This window comes from Drosophila albomicans, chromosome 3 (assembly GCF_009650485.2).
Source record: "Drosophila albomicans strain 15112-1751.03 chromosome 3, ASM965048v2, whole genome shotgun sequence".
NCBI lineage: Eukaryota > Metazoa > Arthropoda > Insecta > Diptera > Drosophilidae > Drosophila > Drosophila albomicans.
The window spans coordinates 36,044,608-36,057,421 of NC_047629.2; the positions used below are offsets into that span (position 1 = coordinate 36,044,608).

At 45.5% G+C, this 12,814-nt stretch overlaps 4 protein-coding genes across 5 annotated transcripts; 1 reads left to right on the top strand and 3 right to left on the bottom strand.

Annotated features, from left to right (window-relative positions):
• Positions 1-30: 30 nt before the first annotated feature.
• Positions 31-7,077, top strand: LOC117570502 (putative U5 small nuclear ribonucleoprotein 200 kDa helicase). Its single transcript, XM_034252199.2, has 6 exons — positions 31-184; positions 293-988; positions 1,137-5,880; positions 5,935-6,109; positions 6,177-6,459; positions 6,519-7,077. The coding sequence occupies exons 1-6, from the start codon at positions 140-142 to the stop codon at positions 7,002-7,004; spliced, it is 6,429 nt and encodes a 2,142-aa protein (XP_034108090.1). The 5' UTR covers positions 31-139; the 3' UTR covers positions 7,005-7,077.
• A 22-nt stretch (positions 7,078-7,099) lies between these two features.
• On the bottom strand, positions 7,100-8,503 carry LOC117570508 (circumsporozoite protein). The gene is made up of 2 exons (XM_034252206.2): positions 8,134-8,503; positions 7,100-8,062 (listed from the first exon to the last, which is right to left on the bottom strand). The coding sequence occupies exons 1-2, from the start codon at positions 8,249-8,251 to the stop codon at positions 7,431-7,433; spliced, it is 750 nt and encodes a 249-aa protein (XP_034108097.1). The 5' UTR covers positions 8,252-8,503; the 3' UTR covers positions 7,100-7,430.
• Positions 8,504-9,278: 775 nt separating this feature from the next.
• LOC117570507 (E3 ubiquitin-protein ligase NRDP1) lies at positions 9,279-11,629 on the bottom strand. 2 transcript variants are annotated; one of them, XM_034252203.2, is made up of 5 exons: positions 11,391-11,629; positions 11,170-11,312; positions 10,166-10,610; positions 9,938-10,103; positions 9,279-9,886 (listed from the first exon to the last, which is right to left on the bottom strand). In XM_034252203.2, the coding sequence occupies exons 1-5, from the start codon at positions 11,478-11,480 to the stop codon at positions 9,768-9,770; spliced, it is 963 nt and encodes a 320-aa protein (XP_034108094.1). In that variant the 5' UTR covers positions 11,481-11,629; the 3' UTR covers positions 9,279-9,767. The 2 variants fall into 2 exon arrangements, with proteins under 2 accessions (XP_034108094.1, XP_034108096.1); XM_034252205.2 differs by having other exon boundaries at positions 9,295-9,871; positions 11,391-11,627.
• A 153-nt stretch (positions 11,630-11,782) lies between these two features.
• LOC117570509 (group XIIA secretory phospholipase A2) lies at positions 11,783-12,766 on the bottom strand. The gene is made up of 2 exons (XM_034252207.1): positions 12,418-12,766; positions 11,783-12,353 (listed from the first exon to the last, which is right to left on the bottom strand). The coding sequence occupies exons 1-2, from the start codon at positions 12,665-12,667 to the stop codon at positions 11,914-11,916; spliced, it is 690 nt and encodes a 229-aa protein (XP_034108098.1). The 5' UTR covers positions 12,668-12,766; the 3' UTR covers positions 11,783-11,913.
• Positions 12,767-12,814: the final 48 nt, after the last annotated feature.

Here is a 12,814-nt window from a genome sequence, read left to right on the forward strand (position 1 = left end):
TTTCTTGCAATGCACTTAGTATATTTTCAACTTGTGGTCACGCTGCACAAAACAGCGGCGGTGCAAAATATTTACGCGATAAAAACATAAATAATAAGTGAATTGTGCTGTAAAAACACTAGGAAAACATTTATTCAACATGGCTGATGCCGCAGCACGTCAATTGCAGTACGAGTACAAAGCGGTAAGTGCCGGAAAAGTGTGCGCAAAAAAAGAAAAAAATGCCGCCACATGCGTTGCAAACGTTTGCCGAAAAAACTTTTTCACTTTTGTTTTTCGTCAATTTGCGTAGAACTCGAATCTTGTGCTGCAAGCTGATGTACGTCTAATTGAAAGACCACGTCGCGATGAAGCCACCGGAGAAGTATGCTCGCTAGTGGGCAAACTGGATGGCACCCGTATGGGCGATCGGTACCAACGCACAAAGCCGGAGAAAACGGAGGAGCGCAAGGTGAAGCGTCAGAAACGTGATGAAGCACAGTACGATTTTGAGCGCATGAAGGGTGCAACTCTGCTCTCGGAAGGCATAGACGAAATGGTGGGTATCGTGTATCGGCCCAAGACGCAGGAGACACGACAGACCTACGAAGTACTCTTAAGTTTTATCCAAGAGGCGCTCGGCGATCAGCCGCGTGATATTCTTTGTGGTGCCGCCGATGAAATATTGGCTGTGTTGAAGAACGAGCGGCTTAAGGATCGTGAGCGTAAACGGGATGTGGACAGTTTACTGGGCGAAGTGACGGATGAACGCTTTGCACTGCTTGTCAATCTGGGCAAGAAGATTACAGACTTTGGCAGCGATGCGGTAAATGCGCTTACAGCAGCAACCAACAATGAGGAGCAAATTGACGAAACCTACGGCATCAATGTGCAGTTCGAGGAGTCCGAAGAGGAGAGTGATAACGATATGTATGGCGAGATTCGCGACGACGATGCACAGGATGAGGGCGAAGAAGCACGCATAGATCACACGTTGCATGCTGAGAATGTGAGTTAGCAATTTGTCTCTTTATCTGACTTTGTAATACAAAACTATTAGCCTGTATTTGTTGCAGTGCTTAGTGGAGACTCGAGCCAATTATAGCTATAAAGGCATGTGATCAAGACACTTATTTAAATTACTTTCTTATTTCCAGCTTGCCAGCGAAGAGGCCGCCAGCAATGTGAAAAAGGATCGCTCACTGCACCCATTGGACATTGATGCCTACTGGCTTCAGCGTTGTCTCAGCAAGTACTACAAAGATGCCATGGTTTCGCAGAGCAAGGCAGCCGATGTGCTCAAAATTTTGAAGGATGCTGCCGATGAGCGCGATTGCGAGAATCAATTGGTGCTGTTGCTTGGCTACGACTGCTTCGATTTCATCAAACAGTTAAAGCTCAACCGTCAGATGATTCTCTACTGTACCATGCTGGCCTCTGCACAAACAGACAGCGAGCGACAGCGCATCAGGGAAAAGATGCGTGGAAACACAGCGTTGGCCAAGATCTTGCGACAACTGGATACGGGCAAAGCCGATGAGCAAGAAGAGGCAGATGCACGCGCAAATAAGCGTGGCAAAGGCGACGCAGACGATGGCGGCGCTGCTGCTGCAGGGCAGGTGGCCGGAGTGCGTCAATTGCTCGAGCTGGATGAGTTGGCATTCACGCAAGGCTCGCATTTTATGGCCAACAAGCGTTGTCAGCTGCCCGATGGCAGTTATCGCAAGCAGCGCAAAGGCTACGAGGAGGTGCATGTGCCTGCGCTGAAGCAGGTGCCATTCGATGCCGACGAAGAGCTCCAGCCCATTGACAAGCTCCCCAAGTATGTGCAGCCGGTGTTCGAGGGTTTTAAGACGCTGAATCGCATACAGAGTCGGCTCTACAAAGCGGCCTTGGACAGCGATGAGAACATGCTGTTGTGTGCGCCAACGGGAGCGGGTAAAACCAATGTGGCCTTGCTCACCATGATGCGTGAGATTGGCAAGCACATCAACGAGGATGGTACCATTAATGCGCAGGACTTTAAGATCATTTACGTCGCCCCCATGAAATCGCTGGTACAGGAAATGGTTGGCAACTTTGGCCGACGCTTGGCCTGCTACAATCTGACTGTGTCTGAGTTGACGGGAGATCATCAGTTGACGCGCGAACAAATCGCAGCCACTCAAGTGATTGTCTGCACTCCAGAGAAGTGGGATATCATCACGCGCAAGGGCGGTGAACGCACATTTGTAAGTCTGGTACGTTTGGTCATCATTGATGAGATCCATTTGCTTCACGACGAGCGTGGTCCAGTGCTGGAAGCACTAGTCGCACGTACCATTCGCAACATTGAGACCACACAGGAGGATGTGCGTTTGGTTGGCTTGTCAGCCACACTGCCGAACTACCAAGATGTGGCCACGTTTTTGCGTGTTAAGCCGGATAAGGGACTCTTCTACTTTGACAACAGTTATCGTCCCGTTGCGCTAGAACAGCAATATATTGGTGTGACCGAGAAAAAGGCGCTGAAGCGATTCCAGGTCATGAATGAAATTGTGTACGAGAAAACCATGGAGCATGCTGGACGCAATCAAGTGCTTGTTTTTGTGCACTCGCGTAAGGAGACGGGCAAAACCGCAAGAGCTGTGCGTGACATGTGCCTGGAACAGGATACGTTGGGCAGCTTTTTACGCGAAGGTTCAGCGAGCATGGAAGTGTTGCGCACGGAAGCAGAGCAAGTGAAAAATACGGAGTTAAAGGAATTGTTGCCCTATGGTTTTGCTATACATCATGCTGGCATGACGCGTGTGGATCGTACACTCGTCGAGGATCTGTTTGCGGATCGTCACATCCAAGTACTGGTGTCGACGGCCACCTTGGCCTGGGGTGTCAATCTGCCCGCGCATACGGTCATCATCAAGGGCACACAAGTGTACAATCCGGAAAAGGGTCGCTGGGTGGAGTTGAGTGCGCTCGATGTGCTCCAAATGTTGGGTCGCGCTGGTCGTCCCCAATATGACACCAAGGGCGAGGGCATCTTGATCACGAATCACAGCGAACTACAGTTTTACTTGTCGCTATTAAATCAACAGCTGCCCATTGAATCGCAGTTCATCTCTAAACTGCCGGACATGTTGAATGCAGAGATTGTGCTGGGCACTGTGCAGCATCTACAGGATGCTGTCAACTGGCTGGGTTACACCTATCTGTACATACGCATGTTGCGCAATCCTACGTTGTATGGCGTCTCTCACGATGCCATCAAAGCAGATCCAATGCTGGAGCAGCATCGCGCGGATTTATTGCATACGGCAGCCTGTTGCTTGGAGCGCAGTGGATTAGTGAAATACGAGCGCAAGACGGGTCACTTCCAGGTGACGGATTTGGGACGCATTGCTTCGCATTATTATCTCACGCACGAAACCATGTTGACTTATAATCAGCTGTTGAAGCAAACTCTCAGCGAGATTGAACTTTTCCGCGTGTTCTCGCTGTCTTCGGAATTCCGTCACATTTCGGTGCGTGAGGAGGAAAAACTCGAGCTGCAGAAGCTGATGGAACGCGTACCCATACCCATTAAGGAGTCCATCGAGGAGCACAGCGCCAAGGTGAATGTGCTGCTGCAGGCCTACATCTCGCAACTAAAGCTGGAGGGCTTTGCACTGATGTCCGACATGGTATTCATTACACAATCCGCAGCGCGTCTGATGCGCGCCATCTTTGAGATTGTGCTGACCCGCGGCTGGGCGCAATTGGCAGATAAAACGCTAACGCTCTGCAAGATGATTGATCGGCGTATGTGGCAATCGATGACGCCGTTGCGTCAGTTCAAAAAGATGCCCGACGAAATTGCCAAGAAACTGGAGAAAAAGCACTTCCCATGGGCACGTCTCTATGATCTGGAACCCCACGAGTTGGGTGAGTTGATACGCGTGCCCAAGCTGGGCAAGACCATACACAAGTATGTGCATCAGTTCCCTAAGCTGGAGCTGTCCACGCACATTCAACCGATTACAAGAGCCACGCTGCGTGTAGAGTTGACAATTACACCGGATTTCCAGTGGGATGAGAAGGTGCACGGCCAATCGGAGGGTTTCTGGGTGCTAATCGAAGATGTGGACTCGGAACTTATACTGCATCATGAGTTCTTCTTGCTCAAACAGAAGTACGCACAGGACGAGCATCAGCTAAAGTTCTTTGTGCCCGTCTTTGAACCGTTGCCACCGCAATATTTTCTGCGCATTGTCTCCGATCGCTGGATTGGCGCCGAGACTCAGTTGCCCGTCTCTTTCCGGCATCTAATACTACCCGAGAAGAACATGCCGCCCACCGAGCTGTTGGATCTGCAACCGCTGCCCATAAGCGCTTTGCGTCAACCCAAATTTGAAGCTTTCTACAATCAACGCTTTCCGCAATTCAATCCCATTCAGACGCAAGTCTTTAATGCCGTCTACAACAGCGATGACAATGTGTTTGTGGGCGCTCCAACGGGATCCGGTAAGATGACAATTGCCGAATTTGCCATCATGCGTCTGTTCAGTCAAAGCACCGACGGACGTTGCGTTTATTTGGTGTCACAGGAAGCACTCGCCGATTTGGTGTTTGCCGATTGGCACGCCAAGTTTGGTGCACTGGACATCAAGGTAGTCAAGTTGACGGGCGAAACTGGAACCGATTTAAAGCTTATTGCCAAGGGACAACTGGTCATTACCACAGCGGACAAGTGGGATGTGTTATCGCGTCGCTGGAAGCAGCGCAAGAATGTGCAACAAGTGCAGCTGTTTATTGTGGACGAACTGCAGCTGGTCGGCGGCGAGGAGGGACCCGTCATGGAGATCGTCTGCTCTCGCATGCGTTACATTAGCTCGCAGATTGAGAAACAAATTCGCATTGTGGCATTGTCCGCTTCTCTTACTGATGCTCGCGATGTGGCTCAATGGCTGGGATGCAATCCAAATTGCACGTTTAATTTCCATCCGAGTGTGCGTCCCATTCCGCTGGAGCTGCACATCCAAGGATTCAATGTCACCCATAATGCCACACGCATTGCCACGATGTCGAAGCCCGTGTACAATGCCATTCTCAAGTACAGCGCTCACAAGCCTGTCATAGTGTTTGTCTCGTCGCGCAAACAAGCCAGGCTAACAGCCATCGATATACTAACGTATGCCGCATCGGATCTGCAGCCGAATCGCTTCTTCCACGCTGAGGAGGAAGACATACAACCCTTCCTTGAACGCATGTCGGACAAGACGCTCAAGGAGACGTTGGCTCAGGGTGTGGCTTATCTGCATGAAGGCTTGTCTGCCTCGGATCATCGTCTGGTGGAGCAGCTCTTTGATTCGGGCGCTGTGCAACTGGCTGTTGTGTCGCGTGATTTGTGCTGGGGCATGAGCATTTCGGCACACTTGACTATCGTGATGGACACACAGTTCTACAATGGCAAGAATCATTCGTATGAGGATTATCCCATTACGGATGTGCTGCAGATGATCGGACGCGCCAATCGACCCAACGAGGATGCGGATGCCAAGTGTGTGCTCATGTGCCAGAGTTCCAAGAAGGATTTCTTCAAGAAGTTCATCAACGAACCCTTGCCCATCGAAAGCCATTTGGATCATCGTATGCACGATCATTTCAATGCCGAGGTGGTCACCAAAACCATTGAGAACAAACAGGATGCTGTGGATTACCTGACCTGGACGTTCCTTTATCGACGCTTGACACAGAATCCCAACTATTATAATCTGCAGGGCGTTACGCATCGTCATCTGTCTGACCATTTGTCAGAATTGGTGGAGAATACGCTCAGCGATTTAGAGCAGTCGAAGTGCATTAGTGTAGAGGATGACATGGATACATTGCCGCTCAATCTGGGCATGATTGCCGCCTACTACTACATAAATTACACAACGATTGGTATGTGAATGGTTGTTATTAAATTCAGTACATAAACGTTTTTATTTTCTTTAGAGCTCTTCAGTTTGTCGCTGAATAGCAAGACCAAGGTGCGTGGTCTGCTGGAGATCATTTCGTCAGCTGCTGAGTACGAGGATGTGGTGGTCAGGCACCATGAGGAGCAGGTGCTGCGCACGCTGTCCCAACGTTTGCCGAACAAACTCACGGGACCCAATGAAACTGCACCTAAGTATGTATAATTTAATAGTGTTTTCTTTGCAAATAGTTAACTATTTCGTATGTAAATCCCTCGATAGATTCAATGATCCTCACATTAAGACCAACCTACTGCTCCAAGCACATCTGTCCAGGTTGCAACTGGGTCCAGAGCTGCAAGGCGACACCGAACAAATCCTCAGCAAGGCCATACGCCTCATCCAGGCTTGTGTGGATGTGCTCAGCTCGAATGGTTGGCTATCACCTGCTGTGGCTGCCATGGAACTGGCTCAGATGGTCACGCAGGCCATGTGGAGCAAGGACTCGTATCTGCGGCAGCTGCCTCACTTTAGTGCCGAGATCACTAAACGCTGCACTGATAAGGTAAACATTTTAAAATGCTTCCTCTAATTGAATTGGAACTAATCGTTAAACATTTGCAGAAAATCGAAACCGTTTTCGATATTATGGAGCTGGAGGATGAGGATCGCACGCGGCTGCTACAGCTGTCCGATGCCCAAATGGCTGATGTGGCACGTTTCTGCAACCGTTATCCCAACATTGAACTCAACTACGAGGTGGTCGATAAGGATCGCATCAATTCTGGCTCAACGGTGAATGTGGTCGTACAACTGGAGCGTGAAGATGAGGTTACTGGTCCCGTGATTGCTCCCTTCTTCCCGCAGAAACGTGAAGAGGGTTGGTGGGTGGTCATTGGGGATCCGAAGACTAATTCCCTGCTCTCCATTAAACGGTTGACTCTGCAGCAAAAGGCCAAGGTTAAGTTGGACTTTGTAGCTCCCAGTCCGGGTAAACATGATTATACATTGTACTACATGAGCGATTCATATTTGGGTTGCGATCAGGAGTACAAGTTCTCCATTGAGGTGGGAGATTTCCAGTCGGAGAGCGAAAGCGAGTCCGAATAAGTTGTCTAGCGATAACTCTTTAACACAAAACAATAAACCAAAACCATAATTTTTATCAAAAAAAGAGAACAAACTGAGTTTATTAATTATTAACTGGATTCTTACAGAAAAAAGGCGAAGAATTATTAAAGTCGGGCACAATTTAAATTTTATCAATTTTTTAGGGCTTTCATAGACAGCCAGCATTAAATAGTTAATTGAAGACCGAGGCGATTACGATTAAGCGCGAAATCGATGACTTTACCAATGAAATCAAAACGAATTTAAGATAGTTATCGATATATTTAAAGAGTACAAAATGGCGATTAGCGACAAGTTTAAATTTTTGATAACGATTTCTAGTGCTTTCATAAATATTTGCAGTTAAATAGATTAAAGCGCATTTTAATTGTTAACTTTTTGAATATGATTACAAGATTAAACTCTTTAACCGCTCACAGACACAGATGAACCGTGGCTGCCGGCATTATTAAGTCCATTGTTGGCAAAATTGTTGCTGGAGGCAAAATTGATGGTCTGGCCATTGGGCAAACGGTAGACTTGACTTAGACCGGCGCTAGCAGCGTTGTTGTTACCAAATTGCGATTGCGTCGATGTGCTTGCGGACTGGGCACCAAAAGTGTTACCCCCGCCTTGGGAGAGGAAACCTTGAGCCTGTCCAATGGCCGCTGAGGAGCCTTGACCGAACCCATTGTTAAATTGACCGCTGGCCGCACCATTTGAGGCAGTCTGCTCCTGATTGTAACCATTCGGGCCCGGCTGATTGAAGGGATTCAGCTGGACATTGGCATTGGCATTACCGCCATTAGGACCGACCCCCACATCAACGCCAGAGTTGGCGCCACCAGCACCGGCATTTGTACCTGCATTTATGCCACCATTAAACCCAAAGGGTTGGTTTCCGAAAAATTGACGTTTCACACGCTTGTGAGTGGCATAAATGCCATTGAGAGATTCTTCCAGCGCGGAACGCACGCGTCTCACATTCAGATTGGTTTTGGGCTTGATGTGGAGATTAGACTCGAGAATAACCTCTTCGATGGTGACACCCTCGGAAGCTGTGTGTAGATTAATTGAGTGATCGATAGGAATCGCTAAATATTAATATACAATATTTGATGACACTTACGCAATTGAACCTGAACCTGCTTCTCATTGCGCTGAGACAGCTGCTGTGGCGCCGCTAACGTCAACGTCGCCGATAGGCAAACGGTGGCCAAGATTAGCATACAAATTGAGAAATTCATTTCGTTATTGATTGTTTTTCGATCGTTCGTTCGTTAATCGAAGACACGAGCACAACACGTCCGTCAGCTAGGCAGCGCCAGTAACGACTGTTGGAAGCTGTGCTGGCTGCTTGCGGTTTATTCCAAAGCACACACACACTCACACAAAATCTAAACTCTCACTTTTCAAACGCCAGGGGGCGCCCCCTTTTGCTGATGGCTTTACTAGCTGCGGCTGCTAAGCTGCTAATTGAGCTTATAAATATTTAAATGTTCGGATTTGGCTGTATGATAATAAATTTTTTGGCATATGTAACAAAACAAGCAGAGAAACAAAATCAAATTTTAACCAATTTTTTTTTTTGTTTTCTTTTGTTATTTGTTTTGTATAATTATCGCGGAAAAAAACAAGTCCACAAAATGTTTGTAACCGGTTTCTTGTCGTTTTCTCACAAAGCTCATGCAGGAACTAGTTTCATTTCGTTGTTGTTGAATTTCCTTTTCGGGAACAGATGATGCCCAGAACTCTTGGCTTTGGGCGTGCATTTGTGCATGGGCATGGATGTGTGTGTGATGTGTTTGCCTGACAGTGTTTGTTCTGTCTTCAGGTGTGTGTGTGTGTTTTGTGGTGGGGGCGATGAGGAGATTAGGCACAACCCAGTGAACTTTTTAAAGCGATTGCGCAGCTGTTGCTGAGAAATGCTCGCTGACAATCGTTTAGTAAAATACTCTGCAGCTAACAAAGATCAACTTTTTAATGATATTACTTAATTACAAATGTTGAACAAAAAAAATATAATTAGCGGTCTCTTAAATTTTCATTGTTTTTTTTATGCATTTTTTAGCTGAATAACTTCCGCATGAGTAATGTAAATAAAAGTATGTTAAGGCTCTATATGTGAAATAATTTATTTAATATAACAAATGAATTTAGATCGTCCTTCCCTTTAGAAGTGAATAAAAATGCTCCTCATTTATACTCTCTTAAAAATCATTTAGTTTAATCCATAATTAAGTAAATGTTGTAAATTTCTTAAATAAAAAGACACAAATAATTAATTAATTAATAGACACACAAAGTTCTATGTATCGCCAAAGAATTCAAAGTGAACATTAACAAAATTTGTTTGTTATTCTGTTTGTTGAGATCTCTTAATTAAAAAAATATGTTTTGCTATCTTTATGTGTAATGTATAAATGGAATATGAATGCATTATTGTATATATACGAAACAATATATAATTTAATTTAGATAATGAGTTTGCTACAACTTGATAGTTGTTATGAGGCGCTTGAATGGTTTGTTTTTCCCCTGGAGATTTCGAGATGTTCTTTTTCGAGTTTTGTCTTAATGCTAACGATGATGCTGATGCAAATATGACAATTGTGGTTAAGACTTATGCATTAGGTCAAAAGGAAACAACAAAAACTGAGCACTGTTTTTGATATAGTACAATCTATATAGTTATTAAATTGCTAATTATGTAGTTGAATTGTAGCTGCTGTTCTTGGTTATTCCACAGAATACACAGAATAGCTATTCGATGCCATGCGCAAAGATCATAACCAGTCCCGGCTCGACCATAACATCCTCAGTCATGTGGACGTTGTCGCAGCTGAGCACTAGCACCGCCTGTTTGCCTACAACGACAAAGCCTTTGATTGGTCAAACACCAATTGTTTGGGGTTTTCATATTGATCACTCACCTGGTATGCGCCGGCAAATATAATTGTCATAGATGCGTCGGTTATTCTGTCGCGTTTCCAGCGAACTCAAGCCACGGGGCCAGCGTCGTTCGTGGCAGTTCTCCATAAGGCTATCTAGTATGTGGGGAGGGCAACCGGATTCCGACAGCGCTCGCTTTATCATTAGCTAAGGGAAATGGTACGAAGTTGTAGTATCTTAAGGGTTTGCAGGTCTTAAAAGCAACTCACCTGTAGTGCATCGTCGGGAGTCGAGATCATACCGCCCCAGCGTGTAACACGCGCTCTGGCCAGGGCGCTACTCCAGCGTATCACCTCGTCCCGTTCCATTTGATCAGCAATGGCACGCATGGCCGGATTAGAGACGCGCATTGCTCGCATAAAATCCTTAAAGAGCTGCAGTTCGCGCTTCAATTCATTTATGGTTAATTGTTGATCAGTTAGCTCCGTTTTCAGCTGACCCATTTGCTCCGTTTGCTTCACAATCAATGTGCGCAGCTCGCGCACACAATTGTGATCCTTGAGCTCGTCCTTCGGTATATCGAAGCCACAGCCTTTTTCACAGGGAAACGGACGCTTCGGATTGTGCACACATTCTTCCAAATGTGAGTTGTAGGCATCCAGTTTGAGCACCGCAGTGCAGCCATATGGCGCATTGTCGCAGGTAATTGACAACCTGAAATAAAGTATATTTCTTTATTATCCGCGATAACCGTTGGGTAAAAGGTCATTCCAACTAAATGAAATCGGATTTGCACTAAGAATAATTTTATGTTTGTTTTATAGTGTAACAATGAACCATTTCTCCCTCGAAAACAAATAAATGGAACAATAAATTCGAAGCAAATTCGATCCGAGCTATTGCTGCGAGTTGGTGAAACATAAACATATTCGTTTGCCTGTTGTAACTGTCCATCGTAGTAAACACAAAGATCTCATAAACTTGCTTGAGCTACTAAAACTTGGAAAACTACTTTTTAGTCTTACAAGCAATTTATGTTTGTTCTTGAAATTAAAAATGTCGCATTTCTAACCGAAGTAAATCGAATAGCAAACATAATTTGAATACGAATTTGGGAAACCTAATATCGCATGAACAAATTTTAAGATCTGTTTAGTGTAATTGCACTCGTTATAGCTCTTCTACACTATTTATTCCACTAATTTGGATGCGGATATCTCAGTAATATAAACACTGACTACTTGCACTTGCCGTGTGGGCGATGGTGACTTACCTGGACAACAAGTTGCGCAATATGCGCGGCACTGCTCTCAAATTGGATGTGGTCAATGCATTGCGATCCACTGGACAGGTGGGCTGACGTGATAGCCACTCATTGATGCAGCCACGACAGAAGGCATGCTCACACATAACCGCCTAGGGGAGAGTATTGGAAGATGTTGTAATTGGAAGCAAGCGACAAATGTTTGTTGTTATTGGAGTTGTTGTGCAAACCTGAAGCGGGTCTTCCAGCACTCCTGAACATATGGGACATGTGAGCTCCTCGTCCACTTCGCCCTGAAAGCGATTCACATCGTAGCCCATTTGCAAGCGCTATTTCACTGCGTGCTCGATGTGCTACATCAACATTTATTGAGTTTCTCGAAAAAAATTGCAAAATCTTTTACTATTTTTTTTTTTGCTGCTGCTGCTGCTGCGCTTGTGAAGTTTTGTGTTAGTGCTCAACAATTACACTAAACATACGCGATTAGTGTTGATAAATGTAAGCCAAACAATTTATCGATGGTTCGATAGACATTTAGCTCAGTCGCAACGATATCTTGGTTCTAAAAAAAAATAACTGACGTTTTCAGCCAAGTACATTTTAAATGAAATCCTTCGAGTTTTGAAATGTAAAATATGTATTTGGTATTTAATCAAATTCGTCAAGTGGGAGGCAACCAAAAGTGTATGAAAATACTAACACGAAACATCTACAAACTACAACATATAACGCATATGATTGTTTGAGGCTATGCTAAATTTCATTACGATCCTTCCAGCCGTATTTCTGACGTTGTTGCTTCTCTTTACTATTGGCATATCTGTTTCCTCCATTATAATTCGATGGTTTGCTAGGCGCACAGTAGCAGGAACGTTGCTGCGAGTCTAAATACGCCTTACAGCCGAGAGTCAAGGTGCCTGTGAAAAGCATTTTGGCCGCTGCTTTGCATCCTTTGGTCATCAAATCACTGGCAATGGACTTTTCATAACTGTCACAGTATTTGTAAAGGCAACGCTTGAAATCCAGATCACACAACTCCTTATCGCTATTGCAGGTATCATAACAAATGTCATGATCATTGCAGCAAGTCTCCATTTCCGCGGCAGGTAAGTATTCTGTGCTGATTCTCAAGCCCAAAGAACCGCAACCGTCAGCGGTGGGCACATAGAACTTATTCTGCACGGCTCGTGGTGCTAGAAAAACAAGATACACGTCACATTTACATAATACAAAAGAGACATTTGCGTCAAAAATTACCCGTGCCACCGCCATCGGGTATGGGGCATTGAAACACACAAGTTTCCTCAACAGCCGCATCGAAGACTTCGTGTACGGTACGAAATTTGCGCACAATTGTAATGAAATTCTTGAAGACGTCACCGAAAATTGCCTCGGCCGCAATGATTGCATCGCGTAGATGAACAATTGTACTTGATCCGTAGCCCGAGTATGCGTATGTGAGAAATGTGAGCAAATAAATTGCCAGTTTCATCCACGAGAACTGCATTTTATAATGACGTCTGGTCTGTGTGCGCTTTTAGTATTTATGAATGGTTAATTAGTTGATGCGTCGTCCAGAGTTCGGTTATTTTGATGCTGCAATCAGCTGTTTTAGCCAATCAGCTGGTTGCTGTTATTGCAGCACAGCTGTTGC

Excerpts from the sequence above, each read along its gene's own strand:
- LOC117570509 (XM_034252207.1), bottom strand. The coding sequence starts at position 12,667 with ATGCAGTTCTCGTGGATGAAACTGGCAATTTATTTGCTCACATTTCTC. Across the intron at positions 12,354-12,417 it reads ACCCGATGGCGGTGGCACGG|CACCACGAGCCGTGCAGAAT; the intron begins GTAATTTTTGAC and ends TTGTTTTTCTAG.
- LOC117570502 (XM_034252199.2), top strand. The coding sequence starts at position 140 with ATGGCTGATGCCGCAGCACGTCAATTGCAGTACGAGTACAAAGCG. Across the intron at positions 989-1,136 it reads ACACGTTGCATGCTGAGAAT|CTTGCCAGCGAAGAGGCCGC; the intron begins GTGAGTTAGCAA and ends TCTTATTTCCAG. Across the intron at positions 5,881-5,934 it reads CATAAATTACACAACGATTG|AGCTCTTCAGTTTGTCGCTG; the intron begins GTATGTGAATGG and ends TATTTTCTTTAG.
- LOC117570507 (XM_034252203.2), bottom strand. The coding sequence starts at position 11,480 with ATGGGCTACGATGTGAATCGCTTTCAGGGCGAAGTGGACGAGGAGCTC. Across the intron at positions 11,313-11,390 it reads TGCTGGAAGACCCGCTTCAG|GCGGTTATGTGTGAGCATGC; the intron begins GTTTGCACAACA and ends ACTCTCCCCTAG. Across the intron at positions 10,104-10,165 it reads CTCCCGACGATGCACTACAG|CTAATGATAAAGCGAGCGCT; the intron begins GTGAGTTGCTTT and ends CATTTCCCTTAG.
- LOC117570508 (XM_034252206.2), bottom strand. The coding sequence starts at position 8,251 with ATGAATTTCTCAATTTGTATGCTAATCTTGGCCACCGTTTGCCTATCG. Across the intron at positions 8,063-8,133 it reads GCAGGTTCAGGTTCAATTGC|CTTCCGAGGGTGTCACCATC; the intron begins GTAAGTGTCATC and ends ATCTACACACAG.